At 38.7% G+C, this 12,210-nt stretch overlaps 1 protein-coding gene across 2 annotated transcripts in view; it reads right to left on the minus strand.

Annotated features, from left to right (window-relative positions):
* asap2b (ArfGAP with SH3 domain, ankyrin repeat and PH domain 2b) overlaps nucleotides 1-12,210 on the minus strand; it is a 29,793-nt gene that overhangs the window by 5,671 nt on the left and 11,912 nt on the right. For both annotated transcript variants that reach the window (XM_056405138.1, XM_056405137.1), the window contains exons 5-20: nucleotides 10,806-10,855; nucleotides 9,710-9,839; nucleotides 8,988-9,073; nucleotides 8,549-8,624; nucleotides 7,602-7,688; nucleotides 6,688-6,791; nucleotides 6,460-6,529; nucleotides 4,459-4,546; nucleotides 4,325-4,373; nucleotides 4,073-4,239; nucleotides 2,705-2,838; nucleotides 2,121-2,215; nucleotides 1,841-2,030; nucleotides 1,653-1,738; nucleotides 681-796; nucleotides 1-19 (exon numbers count right to left, since the gene is read on the minus strand). The exon at nucleotides 1-19 is cut by the window's left edge and continues 49 nt beyond it. In XM_056405138.1, coding sequence (XP_056261113.1) covers nucleotides 1-19; nucleotides 681-796; nucleotides 1,653-1,738; nucleotides 1,841-2,030; nucleotides 2,121-2,215; nucleotides 2,705-2,838; nucleotides 4,073-4,239; nucleotides 4,325-4,373; nucleotides 4,459-4,546; nucleotides 6,460-6,529; nucleotides 6,688-6,791; nucleotides 7,602-7,688; nucleotides 8,549-8,624; nucleotides 8,988-9,073; nucleotides 9,710-9,839; nucleotides 10,806-10,855 — 1,547 coding nt within the window. The remainder of the gene's footprint in view (nucleotides 20-680; nucleotides 797-1,652; nucleotides 1,739-1,840; nucleotides 2,031-2,120; nucleotides 2,216-2,704; nucleotides 2,839-4,072; nucleotides 4,240-4,324; nucleotides 4,374-4,458; nucleotides 4,547-6,459; nucleotides 6,530-6,687; nucleotides 6,792-7,601; nucleotides 7,689-8,548; nucleotides 8,625-8,987; nucleotides 9,074-9,709; nucleotides 9,840-10,805; nucleotides 10,856-12,210) is intronic.

Raw genomic sequence — 12,210 nt, forward strand, 5'->3', positions numbered from 1 at the left:
GTCTCTCCGGCTTCGTTTGCTGTGAAGAAAAATGAATGAAACAAATAATTTCATAGAGAAAACTGAGACAATTAGAAAACTAGCAGCCAATTGCTAGCTGTAATTACACATGAGAAAACTGAACTGTTTAATAGATCACTTTACTATTGTTACATCTTCACCATCTATTAATACAAAAAGGACAAAAAAAGTTGGTGGTGACCGAATGTTAACACGGTGATGTTCAGGATTTAATATTTAGGATGTCAGTATGCAAATCCTATGTTAACATAATGTACAGTTAACATGTTAATATAAGTGTTGGCCCAACTGTGGCACTGAATAAGAATCTGAAGCTGCACCAGCATCTAAGACTCATCCACTTGGGACCATGACTAATAATTAAGCACTAATGTGGCAAAAAAATGATTTTATCAATACCGCTGCACTCACTTCTTATTGTTCAGACAGAATTAAGATAATGTTGCAAGATACTGTGAATCTCTGACAGATGCAGTATCTCCCAGTTGGAGAAAAGAACAACGCACCAATAAGAAAATAGCTTGAGATGACTGTGACATTAAAAAAAAAAAAAAAACATTAATAAACTTGATTTAGCTAAAGCTACTTTAAAAGCTACATATACACTGTGTGTGACATGCAGTTTTTCTTAATGCATGTGCAGCTGTTTGTGTTCTTACTGATGGCGACGGAAGCTTTTCCTCTCAGCAGCAGTTTGAGACACTCGCTGTTGTCGGTCAGGCAGCAGTAATGCAGCGCAGTGCTTCCCTTGGCCGTCTGCTTGTCCAGGTTAGCGCTGACACACACACACAAAGGTTGGTTTAACACAGGACTGTGTGTGACTGGGTCTGAAGCTATCTGACCATTTGACATTGTCATTACAGCTGCTACGGTTACTGTTGTCCATGCTGCCTGTGAACCCACCCCTTTCTAATGCGAGTCCAGTGTAAGTAATGTGGGACAAAATCTGCAGTCCTCGTTATGTGCAAATAAAATAAAATGCAACTTAACGCAACTAAACCAAAGAGGGTGTTTTAGTGCAGCAGATGAGCTTGGACTGTATATGGAGGGTGTTGTGCATTTTATGGCTAAAGCATGAAACTTTCTCCAGTGATTCTATAAACCATGGAGTTTATTTTCAGATGTGGAGGCATTTCAGATGTGAGCATGTTAGCTTCTGATTAGAGTGTTCGCTTATGTGCTAGCTAGTCATGTGATTCTATAAAACACACAGCAGAAGCCGTCAGTGTGTTTTTAACAAGCTATAACTACCCTAACACCTGGAAATGGGGTCTGCAAGATTATGTTACGTGACCATAGCAGCAAATAAACATATTTATTAGGACAAAGACAAAGCGTTTGTCTGTTTGCGTGTGTTTACTGAAGTTGCAGTGTGTTGAGCTCTCAGGGCCACCGTAAGTGTGGCCAGGAGGAACAATTACAAGGACCACCGTACATGTGATGCATGTGAGTATTGTTTTAAAGCTGACTTGAAAAAATGTGAACCTGTCCTTTAAAGCGAACTTAAGCAGGAAACACTGAATAAAACTTGTGATTTCATGCAGCAGCTTTTATAGACGTCTATAAGAGATTTCTGGACACTCAGAGCGCTGACGGCCTCTCACCTGACGGCGATGACACGCAGCAGTTACCTGTTCTGAGCGAGGAAGTCGACGATATGGAGCGAGTTTCTGTCGACCATCCGGACCGCCAGGTGGAGCACCGTCTCTCCCAGTTCCTGACAGGAACAAACAGACCTTCAGTAAAACCTCCGCTCACGCACAATGGAGTGACTCCACTGGGTTGACCGTTAGATAACTATAGATCATTGTGGTCGTACGTGTTCATTGGGCTGTGACATGGCCTCCATCAGGTCCACACCCTCAGCGTAGACCTGGATCAGAGACAGGATGTCTCTGTTCCTGACGGCCTCGTATAAAACCTGCAGTCTGGACGCAGCGTCGGCACAAAGCCTCTGAGTGAAGCGCTTCTCTGTGTACTTGGCTGTGATGTAGTCCTTCCTCATCTGCCTGGAAACCAATGAAGAGAGACAGCGTTAGTACGTCGCGACTGAATCGGTTTTTGGACTTCCTTCCTTTGAGCCTGAGTGCGTCACTCACATGTCGCTGCTCGGATCAGGTTTGGTTACGCCCTGCACCGATAGGTCTGCCTCCATGATCTCGTTGAAGCTCGCGTTTCCCACGTTCTTCGCCAACTAAAACACAACAAAAACACAACGTCAGGTGGATTCATCTTTGCTGCTGCTTCCTGCTTTTTCTGCTTGTTCCATACAGAGTGAATATACATACAACATATTTCTAATCTACATCTGAACTTTCTTTATATGCTATATGATTTAAGGATTAAAACATAAAAGGGAAAGAAAGAATGAATGATGTGATGATATTAAAGTTAGTGTATTGCAAGAAAAAGCTTCAAGAACAAATTATTGAATAAAATTTCAATTTTTATTCTTCAGATATTATTATTTTTCAAAATATTGGGGCGTTTTTCTTTTAAATTGTCGACTTAAATCTCAAAATTATGACTTTTTACTGACAGAGGCCCTAAAAATTTCCAAGCAAAATCAAAAAATACAAAAAAAAAACAAACAAAACCAGAGACGGAAACCTGTGACATCACTCTGCTCTGCCTCCACGCTCTGATTTCCATCACTCCTGTGGGGACAGTGAAGTGGACTCACCAGCAGCTCAGAGGTTCCCAGGACGTCCAGATCCAGACTCTGGATCCTGGAGTAGTGGACCCCCATCTCCCTGTGGATCCCTGAGCATTCGATGCAGATCAGCACCCCGAGGTTGGTGGACAGCCAGGTGGGGGCTGAGGAGATGAGGTGGGGGTGGGGGGGTAAACAGCAAACTGTTAACACTCTTTTAAGTACAAACACATTCTCCCTATAGTTCTCCATTATAAAACCTCCACTGACATCTACAGCAGAATGGATCGTACTGGGGACGTGGTTTCAAGTGTTTCTCTATAACGTTAGATGTGAGAAGACTGAGAAACACGAACATCAGCTGCCATAAGCTACAAAGACTCTCAAAACCACCACAGAATACAGGTGGGGGGGCCTGCTCTGTGAGGGCCTCATCTCTCAATACAAGAGGCTGATAGAGTAAATAGGTTTTCACTGGCTGGCTGACTGACTGACTGGCTGCTGAAACTCAGGACCTGACTCTACAGTATTGTCCTCCTACAGAAACTGGTCTGACCGACAGCTGAGGAATGTACCATGTGTTCAGTGAAGGTAACACCAGGTGAAGCCCCTTTGAGTCCAGGGAGGTTTCTGAGTCAGGTGATGAGCTCTGCTTTAGGTGCAGCTGATGATACATTATCATCACATTTATAAATGTGTGTAACAGTATCATGTACTATTGTTATTATCCTTTTTTTAAACACTGTTTTCTTATTATGCTTTTTACTTCTATTTTACTTGCCCTGTCTTATCTTTACCAGTAGTAATGTAGAAGTGTAGCAGCAGGATTCAGAGTAGAACTTAGTATTACTAGTGTAGCAGTACTTGTAGCAGTACTTGTAGCAGTGGTAGAGCTTTAGGTGAAGTAGCAGCAGGAGCACAAACAGTATGAACTGCAGATGTGCAAATAAGAGCAGTAGTAGCTGTAGTAGGAATAGCAGTAGCAGTACTATTAGTGGTAGCATTAGTATTAGTACCAGTAGTATTAATATTAGTATTACTAGTAGCAGTAGTACAGACCAGGCGCTTCACAGTTGCTGCAGTAGTAGTAGTATTAGTAGTAGTATTAGTAGTATTAGTAGTATTAGTAGTAGTATTAGTAGTAGTATTAGTAGTATTAGTAGTATTAATAGTATTAGTAGTAGTATTAGTAGTATTAGTAGTAGTATTAGTAGTATTAGTAGTACTGACCGGGCGCTCCACAGTCGCAGCAGTAGTAGTAGTAATAGTAGTAGTATTAATAGTATTAGTGGTATTAATAGTATTAGTAGTACTGACCGGGCGCTCCACAGTCGCAGCAGTAGTAGTAGTAATAGTAGTAGTATTAATAGTATTAGTAGTAGTATTAGTAGTACTGACCGGGCGCTCCACAGTCGCAGCAGCCGTCGTTGCCGCTCATCCTCTTCACCTCTCCTACGATGGCCTTGGTCAGCTCCTGGACGATGTTGTTCTCTCCCTCGTCCTGGTCTCCTTTGAAGGCCTTGTTGAGCGCTTCCTCCTTGCTGTTCTGCAGCACTGACACCCAGCTGGACAAAACACCAAAACCTCACATCAGACACTGACACTGAGCCCAGAGCCCCGGAGCTGCTGGTCCAACTTTCTACTACTTACACCTGACACTCCGCCTCGTCCTCGGCCTGGAAGTGATAGGTTCTGTCGTCTGAGGGAAACAGACAGAAAATCAGACACGAAGACCGAGGCTGTGGAAACAACGTGATACTCTGAGATGCGTCTCCGCAGCTTACGTGAGAACAGATCGAAGCTCTTTTTCTCGTCTGGATTCCGCTTCACCTGGCAGGTGAGCAGGTTGAGTTTGGCTGGAGGTCTGTTAGCCTGCAAGACAAGGAGCAGGGAGACAGGTGAGACAACAGCAGGAGAGGACAGCAGTGTGGCCACAGACAGGCAGAGACAGAAACATGCTGTTCAGTCAAACAGAGGGAGACACTGAATGTTTCTGAAAGATAAAGCCAGGGAGGACAGGTTGTGTTTTCACATAACACACTGCACCTCACAGGTTTTAAAATTTGGGATTAAGATTCATTTTTCTCCAAGAAGAAATCTCTCAAGAACACTAAACTTTTATCTTTTTTTGTGTATTAGATGAGACCTGGGCACCTTCAAGGCCCTGGAACAGCTTTAACTATGAGTTAAATCAAGGCCAGTTTGTTAATCTAGTTTAGTGTCCCCAGTGTTTTTATGTAACAAAACAAATAAAAAAAGAGGTGATGTCGGGTTTTAGCAGCTGTTGGAGTCAAAAGGGAGCAGGAAGAGGACTGGGATCAGGACACTTCCTGGAAGTTTGACCATTAGAATATTATAATATAGCTTGTGTACGAGTGAGATGTTTTCCTGAGTCAGACTGAAATCAATCCTGCATTAATGGTATTCTGTGCTGCTGACTTCTAGCACTGCTATATGAAGGTGACACGATACTCCCAAAGGTGTCACACTATTCCACTGATCTACAGGAGGAGGTGAAGCTGCAAGAAACGCAGCAATGTACCAGCAGATGAAGTGAAGTGAAGAAGACTGTTAACGAGTCAGCGTGGACACAAACAATGCAGGTTTCAAACTTTGTGAGGAAGAAAATTCTGCACATTCACATACGTTAAACCTCAAGGACGCGCACACTGAGCTTTGATGGCGTAGGCAAACATAACAAGAGAACAGGTTTGTAACAACACAAGGAGCTGTGTTGTTTCAGGTACCAATGATACCATGAAATCCAGTTTGAGTAACAGATTCATGATTTTAAAGGTTAATCAGTCGTCAAACGCAGCACACTGAGGTTTTTGATACTAAATACATAATACAGTAGAAATTTTATTTACTGGATGACCCTGTGTGTTTTGTGTGTGTTGGCTTCCTGCTACCGTCAACCAACTAAATTTGTTCTGAACTCAGCCTTAGACAAAAGATCAGAGAGTAATCAAAGTCTTTACAAACCATCCTCTGGGGACCACGAATGTCTAAATGTCTAATGAGTAATGTGCGGACCAGGTCTCAAGATATTTTGCGAGATGAAAGATCATAGAGTTGTTAATATCTTAAAGGTTCGTCCTCTGGGGAGCGGGAATAAGATCTGGACTTTTCATGACGATATTTCTTGAAATAAAGTTTAAATTTTGTCTTGAAGATGGTGCCACAGAAAAAAAAAAATCACCGGATCACCAGAATAATAAAAGGTTCATCCTCTGAGGACCGGGACTGTCCACAACAAATATCATTAAATTGTGGCCAGTAGTTGTTGAAATGTTTCACTATGGACCAAAGGACATCACCATAAAGAAACTACACTATCTTGTACACTTGGACACAGCTGCTTATGTGATTAGAAAATACATATTAATGTATTTGTTGCATCTATCAGAAAGATGCTGAAACTGAAGCAGAGATGAGAAGACAGGAAGACTCCCTCCCCCAATTAAAAACCAAAGCTTGTGCTCTTCCCACTCTTCTCTCTGTCATCCTTTTCCTTATGCTCTTCCTCCTTCTCCTCTTTCTCTTCCTCTGCTGCTTGCTCTGTCCTGATTGGCCGTTTGACTCTTCGTGTAAAAACTTCAAAATAAAAGACAGAAGGAACAAAAAGAACAAAAAAATATAAGAAGCTAAATAAAAAGACGTTGTCTATCCCCAGCTGATGCAGATTTAAGCCCATAAGGAGACTTCTGATTGGACATGCAGGCAGGAGGGCGGGAGCTTGTCATGCAGGAGGACCAATAGGAGAAGAGGATATGGTGTCTTACCGTGCCGTGGCAGATGGTGAGGAAACCGTTCCTCACCGAGCACTTCCTCTTCTGCCACACCTTCCTCAGTCTGAGGAAGACAGTTTACACACATGTCGTTAAGAACATACAGCATCAGTCAATAATTCAGAAATTTAACCCCACAGAAGAAGGGTTATCAGCTCTGCTGTTGTGAGCTCTATATAAAGTTATTTTCCTGAGGGATTCTGGGACATTGAGTTCACTCACCCCTCACTTCTCTTGTAGAGGACTCCGGAGCGTTCGGTGCCGTGGGCCTTGTTTCCCTGCAGCTGATGGAGGCTGTAACCTGCGCTCTGCTTCGCCTGGGAGTCCTGTGAAGACCACGCCACATTAACCTTCTAATCTGAGGTCCTGATAGCGCCCCCTGGAGGCTGCAGTTTTCATTGTAGACACAATTTGAACAAACAACATGTGATGCTAGAGAAAAGCTTGTACAGTCATAAAAATCTCAAAGGTTCATCCTCTGAGGAGCAGGAATGAGATCAGGATGATTCATGGAAATCAGCAGCAGCAGCAGATTTTGTTCTGTCTTGTGGAGAAGCTAAATTTGTATGGAATAAAGTCTGGAGCTTAACAAAATCTCAAAACATCATCCTCTGAAGACCATGAATATTAGCAATTGACTTTCCCAGTCAGTAGGTTTCAAGATGTTTTTCTTAAGAAGCTGGGGAGGGGCCAACATGGCACCCAGTAGGCCCTTAGCAAAAACTCCTAAAATTAAAAACTGTCGGTTATTCTTTCTCCCATCAGTCAGGTTTAGTTGTTGAAGCCAAACGGAAATTCAAATTCATATTTTACAAAAAAACAAACAAAAAAACGTGTTTGTTTAGATTTGTGTACTTAGAGTATGTGTTCAAATTTGTAATCAGCATAAAGACGAAAAGTATATTTTATTTATTAAATACTACAATATCCATAAGCCTCAGCCACTCTTGCTATGGAGAAGAAGCTAATCAAAAATTCAAAATGCTTCATCGTTGAATTTGTGAATAAAAGATGATGGTGTAGTTACTGAAATCATCATCAATCATCAACCAAAACTGTTAGAAACAGAAGTTTAAGATCAATGATTGGAGATTTCTTGGTGAAATGCAACCTGGGAGTTGTAGTTGCTTTCCCACCTCCTTCTGCTCCGACTGCAGTGAAGCCTTGAGGACGTCTCGGAGCTGAGCCAGCTGTTTCCTCTCTCCATCCTGAGTCTGTTTAATCTGAAGGACACAGAAGGAGGCAAGAAAATCAAAGGCAGGAGAAATATTCAAATTCATTTACTTAAGTAAAAGTAGCAAAATCACACTGTAAAATGATTAAAAAAATTAAAATGTAAATGAAAAGTATTAGAGACCAAATGCTCTTAAAAGTATCTGATTATAGATAGAAAGATACTTTATTGTCATTGCATATCAGGACACAACGTAGTCATGCAGAAATCCCTATCAGTTTTATATCATGATATAATTAGATCATTATTATTGATCTACCAATATGTAAACAGGACTTTGATGTGGTGGGGATAATTTGACTAATATAATAAAATAATATATAATAATAATATAGTGTCAGATAGTTGCATCTGTGATAATAATTATTTGATGTGAGCTGATTTCATATTTTATGTCATATCTTAATTTGAAAAGTAATTATCACTAATATAATTACTAATATAAATATAACTGTAGCGGAGTAAAGAGTACAATATTTTCCTCAGAGATGTGGTGCAGTAGAAATATACAGTATCATAAAATAGGAACACAAGTAAAATAGAAGTACTTCAAATTTATAGTCAAGTACAATAAGTACTTCAGTAAATGTTTCCACCACTGATGGAAATATATATATTTATATATTTATATATTATTTTTATATTACAGGCGACAAGTCTCTAAAGCTCACTGTCGTATCTTAAAACTTTTCTTCCTTCATGGCAGCCAACAATTAATTACATTTAATTACATCTTATACAATTAAATAGGAAACAGGGGTGAAATGACCCTTTGGTTGCTCAGTATAATCTCTGTTCTCCCTGCACTACACTAAAAACCCCTGCAGTCGTCTTAAGCTGCGTTCTCACCGTGGTCAGGTCTGTGGCCAGTTTCTCTACGTGGGGTTTCAGACTCTCCACAGCTTTCAGTCCGTCCTGGAAAAAACTGAACAAGACATGAGAAAACAGTTAAGTGGGAAATCTGGAGTCCAAAATAAATGTACACACATTCAAAATAAAACTGCACAAACTGACCAACAATATACAGAAATAATACAGAAAAAAGAAATAAAAAGCACGAATCTCTAAATATTTAATAAATTATTTCCACAATAAAAACTTTAAGAAAAATAATATGGAGTGAACTGATTACATGTGTATAGTTTGAATTCCCTCGCATATTTTGCTCATTTTATTATTATTTCTTTGTCTCTAAATGAAATGATAAATGATCTCTGTTTGTGTCTGTAGAGATACTGAATAATGACAAACGACCTCTGGTGGCTCTGAACGTGTTTGTGTGACTTACTTGCACTGAGCGTGGAAATACTTGATGAGGTTCTGGAGGAAGTCGACGCCTTTCTTCACCTTGATCTCGTTCACTTTGAGGAGATACTGCAGAGCGAAACCAGACACGAGAAAATTCACAATTTCCTGTCTGTCCAGTTTTATTGAATAAATAAATTAAACATTATGATATAAAGATTCATGCTAATAATAATAATAATAATAATAAAAAAGACGAAGCAACAAAGGAACTGTGAAATAATCCAGATTCTTTTCAACAATAAAATAGCTTGTCAGGTCATTTTTATTTAATTGCAGCAATTTTGAATTAATTAAGACAAATCAAATAACTGACAATGCTTCTTTTTGATTGACACAGAAACACTTTGTGTAAGAAAATAAAACACTGGAAATAATTGTGAAATAAAAACAGACTTTGGTGAACTCTGGGTCTCAAAAGTTTTTTGTCCAAAAGTGTCCGAAGACACCAAATATGCTGGATTCTGGGAAAATGTGCCATAATGTTTTTTACCAGCACAGCCATAAAACACCAGAGCAGGGATTATAACTGTTCCTTAACCAAACAGTATATGTGTTGTTTTTTTCTCTCTTTCAACGAAGCAGAAACGAAAGACAGAAGGAGACACATAAGATGTAGATAATGACTTTCTCTAAAATTTGATTAATAAAAACAATAAAGAAATAACAAGGATCAGGTGACCTCTGACCTCTGTCTGACCTCACCTCGCACATCTGCAGCTGGAAGATTCGCCTCTCCTTCTCCATGTCCTCTGCGATTTCGCCTCCATGGAACTCGGTCCGAATCATCCCGTGCTGCTTGGCGTGCTCCCTCTTCTCCTTCTCAATCTTTGCTCTGCAGAGGTCAAAGGTCACATTGAAAAAAAAATATCAGCTAAGACATCAAATATGGCCTTAGTAAATCCTGCATCTTACAGTTCTACTGAGCCATTAAAATTTAGTTTTTGTTCCTCAATTTTGCTGATAATTCTTCGACAACTTGACGTGTCTCGTGGACACATGCCTTGATGGAACTTCTTCAAATTTGGCACAGACATTCACTAGGACTCAAGGACGAACTGATTAGATTTTGGGGGTCAAAGGTCAAGGTGGTAAAAATGGCAAATATTTTGTATGACTCTAGATAAACAGGGATGTAACCTGAAACTAGAGTGGCGGAGGCAGACAAACACACGCAAAAGTTCTAGTTTTTACTGGAATTGGTCAGGATGAATTTTATGAAAAAATCTAATGGTTTTATTATTTATTGATTTTAATTTCCTGTCTACTGTACAGCACTTTGCAACTTAGAATTTGAAAATTAAAAATAAAATAAATAAATATATAATACATTAGCTAACTAATTGTACAATGTAGAAAATAAATAATAAATAATGAAAACTGTCATGGTTGCCATGATTTTATTTCATCCATTATCTTAGGACAGTTTTCTCATGATAATAGGATAATCAAGTTATCTTAAGAAAGAATCTTTTGTTTTGTTATGAAAACAAGATATTTATTGTCTTCAGGAAATAACAAGATAATTATTATCTTGTTATCACAAGAAAACAAATTGATCAACTCATAATTTTGAGAAAACTAATGAATAAAAATATTGTAACAACATCCAATCTCACTTATTGACAACAGGAGATTTTTTTGTAATTTATCAATAAAGTAGAAACTTGAAAGCTAACTACAGGCTGTTCCTTCAGGGCAGATTACAGTTATGAAGACAACTTGTCTAAGTAAGAAGAAAGTGTGAGAAAGAAAGTGTGTGTGAGGCAAAAAACTGATATCGTGGTTTTGTTTTTCTTACAGTTTGGTCTCATAGTCCTTCCAGGCTTTGTCGAACGGCTTCTTCAGATCCTGAAGGAGGCAGAGGCGTCACATAATTAGTCTGAGCTCCGACCAATCACATCACAGCTGTGATTCATAACAACAAACAGAGAGAGAGACTTTGACCTGTGAGTCGCTCAGGAAACATTTCCACATGATAAAGAGAGTGTGAAATTTTTTTAACTGATAAAAACAGGAGGGAGCTGCGTCCTTTACAGCTGAGGATACGTATGTTTTATTTTACCGTTTTCTTTTTATTTGATATTGGATCTGAAGGACATAAAGTCTACAAATAAACCTCTGTAGTTGGTTATAAAGATGATTTATGTCTCAAAAGAAGCTGAGAAAGAGAAAAAATATACAAAAATTCTAAGCACAGGTCAAATTTTCAACTATATTAAACTTCAATTTTCACATTTTTATTATAGAACAAACAAATATTTGTGTCAGTGACATATTGCTACAACTTAAAATGTTTCTTTCTTTCTTTATAAGGTTTTAGTTTTGAACTTGTTATGGGTGTTGTAAGCAGACTATATGTTTAATTCTCAGTATTCAACATTATATTCAAGATATTTTTCATTTGCAGCAGCTTCATCCCGGAATTAATATTTTTAGTTGAAATATTTAAAGTATTTGAAGAATATACTTAAAAATATTCGAAGATAATTGAAAAATGTATCATTTTTAAAACAAAAAAAATGAACTTGAACTTGGTGTTTTTCACTGTTGGTCAAACAAAAAACGTCATGTTGGATTCTGTCTATTTTCTGACATTCTATAGACAATTAATCCATTAATGTGCAAATATCTGGCAGATTTATTGATAATGAAAATAATGGTTAGCTTTCTGCAGTTAAATTGAAGACTTTTTAATGATTTTCTTTTCTTTTTTTTTTTTTTGCTTGTTTCTTTCCTTAGAATGTAATTAATCAATTAACATGACCTGGATCCATGTATGGGTTACCGGACAGGCCTACAGGCTCTGAAAACTGACCACAAGGAGACTAAAAAAAAAAGGAGCCTTGTCCTTTATGAGTCAGTGAGTCTGAACAACCGTCTCCTGACAAATAGCCAAGCGTTATAACGAACGATACTGTCAACAGCAGGAGACATTCAGGACCTTAGGAGAACAAACCGATATTATTCAGTCATTTATGCATTTATATTTATATAGAAACTGTAACATAATGTGTTATTTCCATCCATTTTACTTGTTTTATTCTTATTTATTTTACTTATTGCTGCTTGTTGTTTCTTGTATTGAAGTATGTTGATCTGCTGCCTGTGAGTTTTTAAGTTGTGTGAATAACCTGCAAAGGGATTGCCTTCTTGGGATAAATAAAGCTGTCTGAATCTGAATCTGAATCTGAAGACCTTTGTAA

This window comes from Seriola aureovittata, chromosome 19 (genome assembly GCF_021018895.1).
Source record: "Seriola aureovittata isolate HTS-2021-v1 ecotype China chromosome 19, ASM2101889v1, whole genome shotgun sequence".
Taxonomy (NCBI): domain Eukaryota; kingdom Metazoa; phylum Chordata; class Actinopteri; order Carangiformes; family Carangidae; genus Seriola; species Seriola aureovittata.